General features: G+C 39.5%; 1 protein-coding gene across 2 annotated transcripts; it reads left to right on the top strand.

The window, feature by feature from the left end:
* The first annotated feature begins 513 nt into the window (after window positions 1–513).
* On the top strand, window positions 514–15,993 carry LOC146568363 (carnitine O-palmitoyltransferase 1, liver isoform). Of its 2 annotated transcripts, none has more exons than XM_085284400.1 (19): window positions 514–717; window positions 5,487–5,647; window positions 6,249–6,388; window positions 6,968–7,139; window positions 7,494–7,595; window positions 7,875–8,012; window positions 8,153–8,230; window positions 9,050–9,157; window positions 10,260–10,344; window positions 11,610–11,805; window positions 11,880–12,068; window positions 12,187–12,292; window positions 12,375–12,491; window positions 12,876–13,040; window positions 13,611–13,739; window positions 13,828–13,983; window positions 14,071–14,184; window positions 14,337–14,429; window positions 14,762–15,993. In XM_085284400.1, exons 2-19 carry the CDS (start codon window positions 5,507–5,509, stop codon window positions 14,885–14,887), a joined length of 2,355 nt encoding a protein of 784 aa, XP_085140526.1. In that variant the 5' UTR covers window positions 514–717; window positions 5,487–5,506; the 3' UTR covers window positions 14,888–15,993. The 2 variants fall into 2 exon arrangements, with proteins under 2 accessions (XP_085140526.1, XP_085140525.1); XM_085284399.1 differs by lacking the exon at window positions 10,260–10,344 and adding an exon at window positions 9,670–9,757 and having other exon boundaries at window positions 515–717.
* The last annotated feature ends 1,737 nt before the right edge of the window (window positions 15,994–17,730 follow it).

Below are 17,730 nucleotides of genomic sequence, written 5' to 3'. Positions count from 1 at the left end.
TGTGTGTCTGTTTAGTTCCTGTGTAAAAAAAGAAAAGAAAAAGTGGCTTACTTTTAGGAAGCTTTTCCTTTCTTCATGACAGTTTGTCGTGACACACTGTCACACAAACGGGAAGTGTAATGTCTTATACAGTAATTATAGAATAATATTAAAGATTCTTGTAACCTTCTGAAGTTAGAATACTCAAGGCAAGTTTGATGGAGTTTATAATCACATTTTTTTTCAATTTAAGCAAACCTTCAGAAAAATCTGGTCAACTTGAATCAAGATTTTTCAGAAATATGTGTAAGAGACCTTAATTGCTTTGCTAAAATATAAAACAGAGAAAAACAAAACCTCTGTTTTATTCTCTTGTAGAAACAAGGAAAGCTGTGCCACGTGATCCAAACTATCCACCCCTTAAAAACGTTAACATTTCACAAAAACTCCTACTCTCGGCATTTTGTTTAAGAAGATTGGCATTGCCTCATCGCTCAGGTATTATGGGCGTTACTCTCAAAGCGTTGTCGTGAAATTTACCACAGTCCTTAAAGGCAACATCAGCTCATAAAGCGAGCATCAATGTAGTACACCCGCGAAGAGGAAGAGGCGGAGGGAGAGGTGGTTTTCTAGACCCTACTGTAGCGGTTACCAGGTGCTTGTGCGACGTCGAAAGTTAGCCGTCGGTTCCTGCTTCTCAGAGATTTCTGGAATTTTGACATCCGTTAGGAGTAACAGGTATGTTTAACAAGCTTTTGACGGTGCTTTTAGTGTGTTGCAAAGAGGAGACAAACGGTCGCATCTTTGTTAGCACTGTTAACATGCACCATCAGCAGCCGTTTGTATGTCCTCAACTCCATGAAGGGCTGGGTGCTCTGCTAGCGAGCACTAGCCACGGCTAACGTTAATTTTCAAACCTGCTGCACTTGGGCAAAACACTAGCTGGCTTTAACCGTCACCACTTGCCTTACTGTGGTTATAGCTAACAGGAACATAACGCTTTCAGAAATAATTTCGATAATTATTAAAAAACGTACCATATATATATTTGTATTTTATTTTTATTTTTTTTTACTGTTACTGCTGTGAATTGGATTTTACTTTGTTTAAGCAGGACGTATCTTTTTTGTTATTGTTATGGTTATTGAAATGTTATACATCTTTGATAACGCATTTCTTTTCGGTTTCCGTATGCGCCAGATTGTTATCTCCACAGTTAATCGCTTTGTTGACATGTTATCTTAAACATATTTCGCATATCGGCGGCAGAGTGCACAGCTTGATGTTCCCATCCAGAGTTTGGGAATGAGCTGCTTCCATTCGTAAGTTTTCTGCCTGACATGTACACCTCTGCTTAGTCATATCTGGAAACCACAGTGGCTCAGGTGAACTTCGGGTCAATCTCAAGTGAGCTTATGATGTACAAGCGTATTAGACTGGTGATGTCGAAGTATGGGCCCTCACATTCCCTCTTTTGTGGAAGACTTTATAACAAAGTAATGCTACATATCTAGTTAGTCATGCTATATGACATCAAACAAATCTGAAAAAATAAATTTAACAGCCGCCTTAAGTGTCACGGTCTTCTGTTCAGCATGCTTTTTCTGTAACTGTGAGCATCAGTGTCATGGGATTTATCACAGTTTTCAGCAGAAAGTCTGTACCAGTTTAATGTCTGTGACATAAAGCAACAGGGGAAAAAAAAATCATTGGTACCCTGCATGCTTTAGCTGCATTATCTGTATTATATAGTTTACTGGACTAAACATCAAAAAGTGTATTCTGGGCAGATGTTTTAAAGGTACCATTCTTACCTACATTTTGATATCAAATGTTAACTGGCTTTATTGAATATACCACAGCTATTGTACAAAAAAGGAGCTGAATCTGAGGGGCTCAAGTGGAAGCGCAGGTTGATTTTTCGTGGATTGAGTTGTAGATCCCATCAAAGCATCATAGAGTCTAATGAAGTCATTTAAAAAAGGATCTTGGCTTGGAATGTCAGGCTTATAAGAGACCAGTGTTTTCACAACAAGAAGCTCTTAGTTTTATGAAATAAATTTTCATTGCATTTTTTGCTATTCAAACCTGCACTGTGCATATCTGTCTGACATCACGTCTTAAAATTGTTGTTAAGCTGGATTACTTCAGTCTGTTTAACAATACCAGATTTTACATTACATTACAGACCTTTAATTTTTAATATCTGTCCAAATGAAAACATGGGCAAGTGAGAAGAGCCAGCATATAAGCTTGGCTGATGGTCGGTTGTTGATGTTCTGCAGGATATTTGTGTGCAATAACACAGAAGATACAGTGCTTCACATTTTCAGTTAAAGTGTTTTTGAGTTCCTGAAAAATGTGCACATAATGATGACACTTTCAGTTCTTGTAGTCACTATACACATTCACCAAGGTTAAAGCCAACATGATTATACACTAAACACATGTACTGAAGTTAAACCCAATATGGCATGGTGTCATGTTCACCAGAGTTGTGTAAAGCACAGGGTTTGTGTTTTTTTTCTCTTTTTTTTTCTTTTTCTTTTTCTTCTTGTTACTCGTCATACAGACAGGAAATGTTTAGTCGAGATAAGCTGAGCTTGTAGAAACACCAAGAATCCAACGGCTCTTGATCTTTTCTTGAACCTCATAGCCGTTTTCTGAGCACAAGTGTGCCCCTGTGCACAAAAGTCATTCTCTCAAAGTTAATGAGCAACAACCTTTATTTTCACAACCCGAAACATACGTCTCTGGTCTGGTGCAATGGGCATTCTTATGCTTAACCAACCTTAATGCAGTTTGCTTATACTTTGTTGTGGTGTAAATTCCTCAGTGGTGTTGGTGTTTACCTTTCACCTAGTTTTCACTAGCCCTGCCTAGTTCTTCTTTTTCTGTCTGATTTCATCTGCTGGCAGTGTTTGCCAGTTTTTTCTGGTTTAGTTCATAGATAAAGCAACTTATCTTATCACAGCTCATTATACCCCTTATCTGTTACTTGTATAAATTAAACGATATCTTTAAGTTGATCAAAATGCTGTTGTTACGCTGTGTCAGCATCTGATAATAGGAATTAAAAGGATTAATACACACCTGAGTACACATTAAGCTTTCAAAAGTTTTAGTCTAGTCAGTGAGATATTGATATCAAATCTAGCGGGACCCGCATAAAAAGGCTCCCTCATGGCACGTGCCTCAGATATGACCTGAGCAGGTGTGCTGTGCCTCTGTTGTCCCTGACAAAAAGGAGCTGAAGTAAAACAGGTGCAGCTTTTTAGAGTACTGCAGATATTCTAGATATGACATAAAGCTCATCACCTCACTGGGGTCTAGTGATGGTGAGAAAATCATGTGTTTTGTATTAGAGATGCAGTAGGTGTAGCTTCCACAGGGATGCATTCCAGTGTGACAGTCACTGTACCTCAGGGCATTATCCATAGCCTTTTTTGTGGAGGAAAATCAATTCCCTTTGTGAAGAGAATCAGTAATTGCTTTAGAAATATCCAATAACATCAGCAGCCGGTCAGCACCTCCCCCATCAAACATCAAATCAAGTTTCAAGCTCACTTTGCATTTGAAAGGAGTTATTTTGAACTTGTCTTTAAAAATCCTCAAATGCACATGATGGATGTGTTCAGCTTAGCATAAGTGTTCTGCTAACTCATTTTCAGTCTGATGAATCATCTTCACTTCATTCGCTACCACCTTCAGGGCCCAGCAGCTGCTGTAACCAAGTTACACATGAGAAATATCACAGTTCACGATGTGTAGAGGTTACTGCTGCAATCTGTTTTCCGTTTACTGGTTTAAGGGGGCCAGTTGATGTTAAAGAAAGCAGCAGTGGAGATGTTCCTTGTACATGTCCTGGTTGTTGTAATGTACCCCTGGATAGCTAAATCTCATAGCCAAGGACTTGTTAGCAGTTAATCTAATATTTATCTGGCAGATGCTTTAATTTGTTATTGCTACAAAGGGTAATGCCTCAATCAGGTCTTTTATGGTGATTTACATTTGCAACTCCTCACCTATGGGGTGTACTTTAAAGTAAAAGCAATAGCTTAGTAAGGTTTGTTGAGCCTGAAGCCGGAGGGTTCAGTGTCAAGGCCAGACCGCTTTGGTGATTTATGCTGAATTGCATGTGTTCAGAGTTGTGGATTAAAATGGGCTGTAAATTGAGTGGCTGTTACATGTAGTTGTTACACATTTTCCTAACAAGTGAAGGATCAGATTGGTTGAATTCTGGGAGGAGACACAAATCCCTTTGGGGGATTGCGTCAGGGAAAGCATCCGGTGTAAAAATCTGCCAAATCAAACATGTGGAGCTGCCCACTGTGGTGACCCTAAAAGTAGCTTTTATTCACTATGAGCATAGATTCATGGAAATCCATTGAGCAGTACAGCAATGATGCTGCAGTTCAGAGCTTTGCAGAAAAATAGTAAAATAATTATGTTTGTTTGCAAATTTGCCAAACTCTTTTCTTCCAGCGTCTCTCTTTCTTAACCTCATTTGTTGCAACAATGACGCTTTTTCCTGTGATAAAATTTTAATATAATTCTTCATGACCTCTTTCACATGAGTGAAGTGGAATCAGCTTGTCAACTGTATCAACTCCAAGTATGTTTACCAAGAAAAGTTCCAATACCACAAGTTGCCATTGCATTACAGAGCATAGAGGCCATATTTCAATTTAGTGGAGCAGAAATATGAATGCATGCCAGTGTAGGTCATGACCTTTATCTTAAAAAAAGAAAGTAGTAGAATGAGTCAGAAAGTTCACACTGTTGCTTTTCATTCAGTGCCCTCTGTTCATTCATAGTTCGGACTCATTCACACATTCACATAGTCAGCAGCACACTGATTGTGACGTGAATTTCTATCAGTGCGGTCGATCACAGCATCACATAAGATTGCTAGTTTATTAGTGTTTAAAGCTTCATACATACATATTTAAACAGTGATTACTACAGTAATGAACAGATGTTTTAACTGCCAGGTTATCAGTGGCTTAATGTCCACAAAGCTCAGTTATAATCAGGCACAGTTCCTCTCTAGGTAACAGATTAATGATAAAAGCATGTTATTATTATGTCCTTGTAAAACAAATATGTTCTTTGACGTTAGTCATATAATGATTAACAGTTCCTTCAGGCTCTGCAGGAGGGGACAACGTGTCAGGTAGCAGGTTTTTAAGCCTTTCTGGAATGGAAAAGCACAGAATTTGAATTTGCCCAAAGTTAACAGAATTTCGCTGATCCTGTTTATCTGGAAAACCTGTTAGATATTTAAACAGGTTTTTGTTCTTGTGTGCCTGTTTTAAAAGTTGGCACCTGGAATGTTGCATTCTTTCGCCTGATGTCTAATTTCGCCTGAGGTTGGTCATTTTCCACACGTGTTCTTGTTCTTGTGTCTAAACACTCGGTTCTCTGGCCTCTAGGGTGTCAGATGACTTTTCTAAATTGTTGGTTAAAGAAAACCTTTCCTCTCCTCTGCTCCATCTTTATTTCAGGTTCACTGTGCACAGTAATCATGGCAGAAGCCCACCAAGCCGTCGCTTTTCAATTCACCGTTACCCCAGATGGCATTGATCTGCAGCTGTCCCATCAGGCCCTCACTGAGATCTACCTCTCTGGCATGCGTTCATGGAAGAAGCGTATCGTCAGAATTAAGGTATCTTTGTTCGTGTTAAGCGGCATGTCCCTAAAACATTGTTGGCATCATTCTTCCTCTTTTCGTATTACAGTGGTTCCTTAACTCATTACAGTAGCACGTGCATCTGAGCTGCAGTTAAATGTCAGAGTGGCTTTCACCCTGTGGTTTTGTTTTCATTTTAGTCTCATTATGTTTGTCTTTGTATAACAGTTATTTTTAGTTTTGCTTTGAGCAAGTTTTTTTTTTTCATGTGGGTTTAATTGTCAGCGATGAACACAACACATTACTGCACACGCTTCAGAAGTGAGTGTTTGACTTTTTTTATTTTGTCTTCACTTTGATCACGCTCTTTCAGAGGCGCTATGAATAATTACTGAAGTTGTTTTGATGTGGTAGCATTTTACTGTTGGACACTCACCTTTTCGAGGCTTAAATTTCCAGTTTAATTACTGGTAATATTTTTTATAAATCCAGCGTGAAACCGAGCTGGATCTAATTTAGCCATTCATAGTTGAACATTTATCTAATCTGCACCTTAATTATAAGTGAATTTTTGTACAGCATGTCAGTGAAATGACTACAAAGAGAGAATAACATGTTTTTTCTCTCACTCTACCAGAACAGTGTGATAACAGGAGTGTATCCTGCTAGTCCGTCATCCTGGCTGTTTGTGGTCATCGCAATCCTGGCTACTATGTACACTCGCTCAGACCCTTCAATGGGACTCATAGCCAAGATACAGGAGCACCTGCCAGTCAGGTAACATACCTCATGACTCCTTTAACCCTCCTAAGACCCGAACTCAAACCCGAATTAATGAATGAATGTTTTCTTATTAGTTATTAAATAAACAGAATTAATACTTTAGTTTTACTGTGATTCAATAAAAATGGCAACCATCTATGACACACTTGCATAAGTTCCAAAAAGCTCTGCATATGAGTGCAAATGTAATGTTTCTCTGGTTTTTGGTCAGATTGACAAAAAAAAAACCCACGTTTTTTGTTTGAGTTGTAATGGGTTCACTACAACTATAAGCACACTTTAAGGCAATGAGATTGTGTCTCCCTGCTAAACAGAGATCTATGTTTTTTTCTTGTCTGTTTTCAATAAACAAAAATGCTTGTAATAAAAATATAGTTGGTGGAACCTGTAGCCTGAAGCTAAATCAACATGAATTTTCTTTTTTCTTTCTAGCCCGCTTTTGTCTTAAATATTAAACGTGTCCATCTTCTTTCTTCACTGCAGCATCTGAAGCTTTCGTACTGTCTTGTACTCGAGTCTTGTTCACTCATCTTCTTTTTGTCTCATTTTATTTCACACACACATCATTTCCAGCCAGTCGATGAGTACGCAGTGCCAGGCAGTGGTGTCAGCAGTGCTCTTCAGCACCATGCTTTGGCTAATGCTCATCTTCACTATGCGCCTGTGCCTCAAGCAGCTCCTCTCCTACCACCGCTGGATGTTCGAGCAGCATGGCAAGATGTCCACCACCACCAAAATCTGGGTGGTCAGTACTTTTTCTTCAGTTTTTCCACTTCCCAGTGTGACATAACTACCTTCCACTGTCCATCTGGTTTTAGATCTCCTAAAATATCAGGTGTCCCTCTATCATACCAAGTTTATATGATATTTTTATGCATTAGAATAAAGCATTTTTATTTACAGCTTTGCTTTGAATCTAAGTTTAGAGGCCCTCATTATTTAGCATAAAAATTGAATGTTTATTTATTTTACACGGCATTTTTATCTTGTGAAATACTTGTAAATTACTGGATTCAAATCCAAACCAACTACTGTGAGTCATATAGGTGTGATGTGCATTCATATTTACAGTGCGTCTGTCCTTGTGTGTCTATGTCAGGCGCTGGTGCGCATCTTTTCTGGCAGAAAGCCGCTGCTCTACAGCTATCAGGGTTCGCTGCCAAATCTCCCTGTGCCCACCATCAAGGACACAGTCAAGAGGGTGAGATGTCACATGAAGCAGAGGAAATGATAACATGCTGATCACTGACCATAAAACAGATGGTTCTTTTATCACATTCATCATTTGTTTTCAGTTTTTTATTTTTGTTTTTTTTAGCTAGTTGAGAATTTAGTAAAAAAACAACAACAAGGTTTATATTAATCCACAATGAGCAAAGGAGGAATAGAAAAATAATTTTTGTATTGTATCGACAGAATTAGATATGTTTGTGCTCATATAACATTTTTTTTTTTTTATCACGTTACCTGTTTCATTTAGTACTTGGAATCAGTGCGTCCGCTGATGGATGATAAAGAGTATGAACGCATGACCAAGCTGGCCGCAGAGTTTGAGAGCAGCCTTGGTAACCGCCTGCAGTGGTACCTCAAACTCAAAGCTCTCTGGGCTTCAAACTATGTAAGTGGTTGGTCACAGTGATCTGGTAAGGTGTGGCCAAAGCAAAGCCATTAAGAGAAAATTTCAAATTCCATTAACAATGTATATCTGTGGTCTGAATTATTTAGCTTGTGTGAATATGCAGTCACTTTTGCTTTCAGGTCAGTGACTGGTGGGAGGAATATGTCTACCTCCGGGGTCGAAGCCCAATCATGGTCAACAGTAACTACTATGGCATGGTAAGAAAGTGTTACTGCATTAAGTTTCTTGAAGATATTTCTGCTCTAAGAGACGATGACCCTAACTTTGGATTGAATAAAAGTTGGTATTTTGAGCAAGCCAATAGATTTTCATTTTTCTGCGCTATTAAACATATTAAAGGATAATAGCCAAGATCCGCACTACATAAAGTTTTTGCCAAGCCAGCATCGCTTTTTTGCATTGCTCAGGAATGAAAATACAGTGATGAGCGTTTAATCTCTAAAAATGAGTAACTGAATGAATATGAAGAATCTTTGTTCAAAAGACAAGATGTTTTTTACTCAGAGTTTTTTGTTCCTAGGTCCTGTGTACAAATCATATATAAGCAAACCTTGTCTGAATAGTCAAACAGTGGTGTAGAGAGCATTTGCAAAAATGCAGGCAATAAAATCACTGACTGCCAAGGCTCTCTACGTTGTAAGGTAAAGACCCAAAAATCAGACCATCCCTTATGAGCAAGTACTTGGAGACAGTGGGAGGAAAAAACTCCCTTTTAACAGGAAGAAATCTCCAGCAGAGCCAGGTTCATAGAGGGACAGCCAGAATTTTTTGCCATCACAAGTATTGCCCCCTGAAGACCATGTTGGTGTCACTGTTTTTAGAGAAATATGACGTGGGTACTTTCTCCACGTCATATTTCTCTGTGTTTTTAATTAGGGCATGGTGCCAGCAAATCAGTATTTCTAATGTAAACCTCTCCATAACCTCAAACCTGTCACCTTTTAATCCTAGATGTACTCAGGGATCATTTTGTCTGGATGATCCTTACTTTCTGTATCTGTTCATTTTCTCCGCAGGACTTCTTGTATGTGACTCCAACTCCCATCCAGGCAGCCAGGGCCGGCAACAGCATCCATTCGTTCTTCCTTTACCGCCGCAAACTCAACAAAGAAGAGCTCAAACCTGTGAGTTAAGCCACCAGTCCACCCCTGCTGCTACGTATATATGATAGCATTCATTTTTCTTATCTTCGTGCTATGGCAACAGATGGCTTGTTAACTGGATGTCTCATATTTTAATGTTATTTTCAAACATCAGTGTATTATGTAATATGTAGAATAGAGTGGGCGCATGAGGCCATCAGTATGTGGTGTGTGTGTGTGTGTAGCATTAATTCTTTCATTCATCTATCCATCAGCGTTTATGTGCCTTGTATCTCCATGCATTTTATTTTTTTTTTGTAAAGACATTTCCCTTATGTTATCATACCATACTCATCTTTTACCCCTTCCTTTTGTATCCTTTTCAATCTCTCTTTTACTTGCTTGATTTTTCTTTATTTACCTCCCTGTTTCCCTCTCACTCTTAAAAAAAAATAAAAATCCCCTCCTTTTCCCTGGCCCTACGTTTCTTCCATGGCTTTCTTCTGTTCTTCTCCACGTGCCCTCGCCTTCGTCTTCTCCTCTCCGTTTCCCAGAGTCGTATACCAGGCACTGTCATTCCTCTGTGTGCTGCTCAGTGTGAGAGGATATTCAACACCACACGCATTCCTGGAGAGGAGACGGGTAAAGAGACTGAGCAGCATGCACGCGTCAACAGCATCCACAGAAATGTCTGAATGTGAAGTCTGCTCCATTTTCAGACATCATAGCGAGCATTGCTAACACACCTCCCCTTCAGCAATGATGAGGCATACTGAAGGTGTCTGAAGCCTCTGGAGTTTAAGCATGGGATAGAAAATTGTCAGTGTGTGTTTGTATGTTTGTGTGGTTCAAGTAAGGCGTCTCTGATTCACTGAGTCACAATGTCTCTGCTGAACAGCTCATCCTGTCATCTCTCATCAATCTCCTCTCGCCTGCTGGTTTCATCTCAGGTCTGTCTGGGTTTCTGGAGAGACGCTGTCTTAAACTAATGCCTTTTTCCCCCTTCCTGCCCACACATTTTGTTTTCTCATTTTTTTTCCTTCTTCTCTTCCCAACACTTCCTTTCTATCAACCTTTGTTTCCTCTTCCTCCTTCTTCCCTATACTGTTCCTGGTCTGGTGCATACTTCTCTTATTCTACTCAGTGGTTGCTGAGGTCTGCAGTTCCTTGCTGTTCCTATCAGTTTGAGCGGATGTTTGACACTTGTCGAATCCCTGGAATACTAACAGGTAGTATTTATATTCTTACTCAACTGGCCCCAAATTTTTTTAGATCTCTAAATGCCCCCCAAAAAAGTAAAAAGGAAAAAAAACTATTTAAAATTGACAAGAATTCTTGTTTCATATGCAATAGTTTGTGTTTGGGCATCATGATATATGACGATCACTCTGTCAGTCATTTCAAGTTACAGATCATAGTGTAAAGAAACCCAAATTTCATTCCTGCTTTTATTATTGCAATTGCACTCAAGCATGCAGGCTCAAATTTGACTACATTTTTTGCAGTTGTTCTCAGTCACAGCCTGGCTTAGGTTAGGTCATTGTAAACCTAATTAGTGAAGTTGTGCTTTGCCCTACACGTGGCATGAATTCAGTGAAGCCAGGTGTTCCAGTCATGTATGATAATGATGGTTTAGCTTTGCAGTCTTTTTACAACATCTTTTTAGATGCTCATGGCAACATCCTGATCATCTCACACCATGTGCATTCAGTTTGCATTGGACAAGACCTGAAATATTTAGAATGGTGTGCTGGGTTGTTGTGAATTCATCTATGTTACAGTGTTACTGGGGATTTTAGCTACACTGAGACCCTACGCCATAAACTTGATGTGTACCTCAACAAAGGTGTAACTATATATCACATTGACACAGGCAGCAACTATTGTTATTGGCCTGTTGAATGCTCCTGTGCATTTGTGGTGACTTTTTCACTGCAGTTTTCAAATTTATCAGTGAGAGAATAATCATCACCATCTCATTATAAGGACTCAGACTCCCTGGAGGAGATTGTTTAAACTATTGCAATGGAGGTGTAAAAAGAAGTAGAAAATATGAGGAGCAAATGTGTTTTCCCACAGAAATAAGTGACGACAACAAAGAGAGAGGACCCACGAGGGGAAAAAAGCCCAGCATTTTTTTTGTTGCTGTTGGCTGGTACCGCATATAAAACACGGGACTACATGGTAATTAACACATAATGCACCAGCACAAGCATAATAAACCAAAATCTGATCAGGCCTTTAGACTACTTTGGAAAAAAAGAAAGGTTTAGAAAATGCATTTATTTTAGGGACACAAGACACCTTAACCTGTAAGTTAAGTCTATCATCTTATGTATGTATTTCCCTGACATTGTGGGGTTTTTTACAGCACCTTCCCACCATCAACATTTTCACATCCCACCTCATTATCTTCACTAAATTCATCACTGTTTTACACCACAGTATGTCCACTTTGTCTTTTACCATCTTCTTTCTTCTTTTCTATCCAAAGATACCGTCCAGCATTGGCAGGACAGTGACTACATTGTGGTTTACCACAGAGGGCGCTACTTTCGTCTCAGGGTGTACCAGGCAGGCAGACTTCTGTCTCCGAGGGAGATTGAATTCCAGATTCAGAGGATCCTAGATGACCCTTCACCTCCTTCCAAAGGGGAGGCCAAACTTGGGGCCTTGACTGCTGGAGACAGGTCAGTTTGATTGTTTACATTACCTGCAACATACACCACACTGTAATTCTAATGTAAATGTCTATAATCACTAGAGTTCCCTGGGCTAAGGCCAGGACCAAGTATTTCAGCAGCGGGATCAATAAACGCTCTTTGGATTGCATCGAGAAGGCCGCGTTCTTTGTGACACTAGATGACGAAGAGCAGGGCATGATGGGAGATGACCCAGCAGCCAGTTTAGACCGCTACGCCAAATCTCTGTTGCACGGGAAATGTTATGACAGGTACTTTTACACTAAAATATTCACTGTGTTATGAATTTGTCATCAAGTTATTGTTGCTCTGCTGTTGACTTGGTGGAGATTTTCCTGTAGTGATCTGTTATTATTGGTTGCCATGCAGGTGGTTTGACAAGTCCTTCACAGTTGTTTACTACAAGAACGGGAAAAATGGCATCAATGCAGAGCACTCCTGGGCTGATGCGCCAGTGCTGGCACACGTGTGGGAGGTAAGGAATACAAAAGAAAACTTGGAATGTTGTTATGTTGCTCTGAGTAGCTATAATTTTAGATGCGTTTGTGTGTTTCCAGTACACTCTGGCCACTGACAGCTTCCAGCTCGGTTACAACGCAGAAGGTCACTGTAAAGGAGACGTGGATCCATCCCTGCCCCGACCAGTGAAGCTCAGCTGGGAAATCCCTCCAGAAGTTAGTTCTGTGTTGAAATTTTTCCATTAAACATTTTCCTAAATGAAGCAAGCTATTGTCATAAAGACGGAAACAAGAAAGTACAAGAAATTCAGGGATAACATTATGATCACTGACAGGTGGAGTGAATAACACTGATTATCTCTTCATCATGACTCATGGCAATGAGAATGTGAACATTTTATCCTGTAAGATGATTTGTTAGAAGTACAAAAATGGGCAAGCATAAGGATTTCAGAGAGTTTGATAAGGGCCAAAATGTGCTAGCTAAGCGACTGGGTCAGAGCATCTCCAAAACTGCAGCTCTTATGGGGTTATAGATCATGCAGAGGTTATACATATCTCAGTTTTGACTGATGTTGTTTTTCACTGTGTGTGTGACAGTGTGAAGAGCAGATCGCTCAGTCTCTGGCTCTGGCCCAGGCGCTGGCTGATGATGTGGACTTCCATGTTTTCTCCTTCCAAGAATTTGGCAAAGGAAAAGTCAAGAAGTGTCGAGTCAGTCCAGACGGCTTCATTCAGATGGCTCTTCAATTGGCCTACTTCAGGGTGAGTGTTCCACTGAAGTCGAATGGCAGTGTTACCATCTGATACCTTACCTAAACATGTAAAACAATGATGAGCTTTAACATAAAGAGAACACATGCAGGTTTAAACGTTTGAGGTCAGACTGACATCTGTTCAAAAGTTTAACCTGTTTAAACAAAGCAGAGTTACATAACTCTGATGGTCCGCATTCACTCTTTAACTTGAGATGTTTAAAATTGAATCTAATATGTAATACATAATTAAAGGTTCCATGCACTGAAAATGAACTTTTATGAAGTTGTGATTTCAGTTTGAGGCAATGATTTAATTTAATGACCCCAAAACAGACAAAGTGAGTTTGAACCAAACACCCAAAAAGGCTGAAACTTTCTTTGGAGACATGTGAGACTAGTGTTAATCAGTCTTCAAATGTCTGGTAGGATACGAGATTGACAACTTTATTTATTTTTATAGCACATTTCATTACATTAGAGCTCAAACACAGAAAGTGAACACATGGCATTTGAAACAATTGTACACTTTAATCAGTTGTTTGTTTTTTGCTGTTGTTGTTGTTTTGCGTGGTTGCAGGAACGGGGGACTTTCTGTTTGACATATGAAGCCTCCATGACCCGTCTGTTCAGGGAGGGCAGGACTGAGACTGTTCGCTCCTGCACCAACGAGTCTAGCGCCTTCATCCGAGCGCTGGAGGGCGGAGAGGTGAGAGCATGAAAACCCTCTCCTGATTTGTTTTATAAAACCTAAACACAACACAGCCATGTCACTTCACCACGTCGTTCTCCACCAGGCAGCAGACGTGTGCAAACATTTGTTCCGAGTTGCCACAGAAAAGCACCAGCTACTTTACCGCTTGGCTATGACTGGAGCCGGCATTGACAGACATCTGTTCTGCCTCTACGTGGTGTCCAAATACCTCGGAGTGGAGTCTCCTTTCCTCAAAGAGGTTTGTTTCCATGTCGTGTTTTTGTCTAGTAGCGCTTACACTGAGTTGATGTTAGCAAACTGATGTGGTGGCTTGTGTGTGTTTCAGGTTCTGTCTGAGCCATGGAGGCTGTCCACAAGTCAGACTCCCATCCAGCAGGTGGAGCTGTTTGACATAGATAACCACCCGGAGTACGTCTCCTGTGGAGGAGGCTTTGGACCGGTCAGTACCACCTCCGGTGTTTCACAGACTTTAAATAATTGTTCTACAATTATTTATTTTATTCTATATAGTTCCTGCTGGATTAGTGGACAGATTACATGAATACAGATTCAAGGGACTGGTGATGATTCAAGTGTTTTTGTGCCTTTCAGGTGGCCGATGATGGATATGGGGTGTCCTACTGCGTTTTGGGAGAGAACATGATTAACTTCCACATCTCGTGCAAACACTCATGTCCAGACACTGTGAGTTTAATGCTTTTGGTCAATTTGTAGTCAAATGTCTGTGTATTTTAGTACTTCATATGTAAATCTAGAATTGTGTTATGCTCCCTTATGCCTGTAGTTATTTACAGAAAGACATGGTTGTTCACTGCACAAGTAAACCTTTAAAATTCTTATATTTTGTCATGCAATGACTATTCTTACTATTATTCAGATTTTTTAAAAAGGCATAATATGACATTAATCTTTTATTGGCTCAATTTTGTTTCGTTTGCTTGTTTGTTTTTTAACGCTATGCTAATGCTTTTTCTCTTTCCTTCTCCTTATTCTGTGCTCTTCGTCTCTCCTTGAAGGACGCTCATAAGTTTGGTGATCAGATCAGACAAGCCCTCCGTGATCTGCTAAAGCTGCTGAGCCCAAGCCAAACAGAGGCCAGCAAAACGGAAGAGAGCCAACCTAAGGTCAAGAAAGAGCAGTAGATATTCAAATCAGAAGACGTGATGCTGAAGGGAACATGTGCAGGCATTACAATATGAAGTGAAGAAAGGCGGGTTTTTATTCTTAATTTAGTCTGAGGCATTTATAGCCAGGTAGATGATATTCGTGAGACAGCTCCACTGGAAAATGATAACAACGGAGGTGATGTTTTTACTGATATGCATATGTTTGTGCGTTTATATTAGCTGTGCGATGGGTGCATGGAGCGAGAAAGGGTCCGCAGAGTTTGGTTTTAACAGTGAAACAACTTGAAATGTGCACGTGTAAATGAAAAGTACAGTGGGGCCAGTACACATCTCAGTGTTAGGATGGAAGATCCTAACTTCACCTTATTGCAGGGAGTAAATGAATGCAAATTTCTGCAGTGTGTTTTCGACACAAGTAAAGATAAAACTCCTCTGTTGTTGGATCTGTTTGGGGAAACGCTGTGGGATGTTAGTGTGAATTTTGGAGTATTGCCATGGGGAGAAAACATGATGGACTGTTGAGGTGACTTCATTTTCTACCATCTGAATTCAAAACTGCTGTAACGATGACACCAGGTATTTTAGAATCATGGAAGTCTGTGACTTCTCAGTGTTTACTCGATGTGTATAAATTGCTTTTTACATACACAACTGTAATGCTGTACTTAAAGCACCAGGCTGGTTATACATGTAGTGAAGATACATGGCTATTTTAAATTAATTAAATATATCCAGTGCCATATTTTTATTTTTATTTTCTTGGAGGCTTAGTTTGTATTCACTAAGTTTAACTTACAAAGTTAGCAGACATACAATCTAGTTATTCAACTGCTATAAATGTATTTTATATTTTTACTTTATTGTTACCACTGTTTAAAAGCACCATAACAATGCAAGTTGTATTTATGAACATGATGTGCAATTATTCAGTCCCACGCAGCGCTGCAGGTCAGACCTGGATTAGATGTAAAGTGTACCTGTGACACAGATTGATGTTTTTCTCCACTTACTGCTGCCTTCTTTGGTTTTTACTCCAGATCAGCTTCTCTTATTATGTTGTTCTCATGAGCCTTTTTAATGCAATATTACGAGGGGAAATAAAGATATTCTTAAAGAAAAAACTAGTGGGGTTTTTGTTTGGTGTTTGTTTTTGTTGCTTTGAAACATCTCTCCCCCAGTTTAGCAGATTGCTCATGAAGAAACCTGTTGGGTGTCTGTATATTTCTGTGCAACGCTCAAACCTACCTGGCCCTATGTGAAAAGTAATCGCCGTATTTGTTTAATCATGAATTAACTTTGACCACATTTTATTTAGAAAACTGAGTTTAATTTCATTTACCACAAACAGATTTGAGTAGTGCCAGACCTGCTGAATCAAGAAATCACTGACAAAGTGAAGCAGGCTAAATGATCTCAATAAGCAAACATTGACATAGAGAACCACCCACAAACATTTTGCAGCAGGATAACATCCGAAACACACCAGCATGTCCATTTTTTCATGGTCTAGTCAAAGTCCAGACTTAAATCTGATTGAGATGCTTTGGCATGACCCTAAATGGGCCGTTCATACTTGAGAACCCTCCACTATGACTCCTTGACTTTTAGGAGAGCTTTAAAAAGTTGAGTAAAGAACTGACCTCCTTTAAAAAAGCCTCACTCACAGCCAAGTCACTCAAGTCCAAGGATGACATTTTTTATGTTTATCATTGGCTTCACATTTCTGTTCGCAGTTACTGATGCTTTTCTGCTTGATGTTGTGCTGCTTCTTTTTTTTGTTGTTGCAGAAGCTACACATAGAATCAAGTAAGCATGTGGTTTTTCTTATAAGTCTTCAAGTCATCTTTAGGACATCATTTTAAAATAACGAACACGCAGTAACTAACAAAGAAATGATGTATTTATCAATAGCTCTTTGCAAAGAATAGAAATGTACCCTCAATATGCTTACCATTGTAACAGACAAATGGTTTAAGGTAAGTACAACCTCTGTCCCAAAGTGCTTTGAGAGGAGGACTGCACAATGAACAGACTCCATCATTATTTGGTTGATCAGTGGCCCAGTATCTGAAGGAGCTGTTGCTCTGGTCTGACCATTTCCACTCATCTCTGAACAAACCGATCCAGACTGAGGACAGCGAGCCATTGTTATTGTCACTGATTATTTGCTGCAATGCCAGAGTTTCAGTGTCTCCCCTTGCACTGGCCAAGTCTTTATTCATCACTCGACAATCTTGTTGGGCGTCAGTCCAGCTTTTCTCTTGAAAAACAACATACAACCCAACGGAGCCAACGTTGCTTTTTAAAATTTTGTGCTGTCTACTTAAACACTGACACTGATTATTCGAAGCACTATCTGAAGAGGTCAGAGGTCCAAAAAAGTGATATTTAGAATGTTGTCAATCCAATAATAACTGCAAGAAACACAGTCTTAAATACCTCTATGTAGCATTATTATCACTGTGATCTTCAGAATCTATTGACTTTAAATGAGAGGTCAAATGGGAAATAATATTAGAACACACACCACACTTGTAAGAATTATTGTTTGTAAATTATAAGGCTTTTTGTTAATTTCCAACCAATAAATCATTATATTGACCATGAAGGCCTTGGCAGATTTAATTCTGAATTCTAAATTTACACGTTCTGAATGTCTTTTGACAATTTATTAGTGTGAGCTAACACCAAGCTGCACCCAGATCACATTGCAATTGTTTTTTCTTACCTGATGGCCACATCTTTCATAGCAAAAGATACAGTGCGCTTCTGCAGGTTGCTGCTTTTTGTCCTTCTGCCTTTCTGAAAGTCTATTTTTTTGTCCATTTCATAGTGTGTTGGTGTTTTTACTGATGGCC

This window comes from Mchenga conophoros, linkage group LG8 (assembly GCF_057382185.1).
Source record: "Mchenga conophoros isolate Kocher_MC1m ecotype Shallow Benthic linkage group LG8, M_conophoros_male_GT1.1, whole genome shotgun sequence".
Classification (NCBI taxonomy): domain Eukaryota; kingdom Metazoa; phylum Chordata; class Actinopteri; order Cichliformes; family Cichlidae; genus Mchenga; species Mchenga conophoros.
The sequence above is the reverse complement of the archived record's forward strand: the minus strand, read 5'-3'. Positions and strand labels throughout refer to the sequence as shown.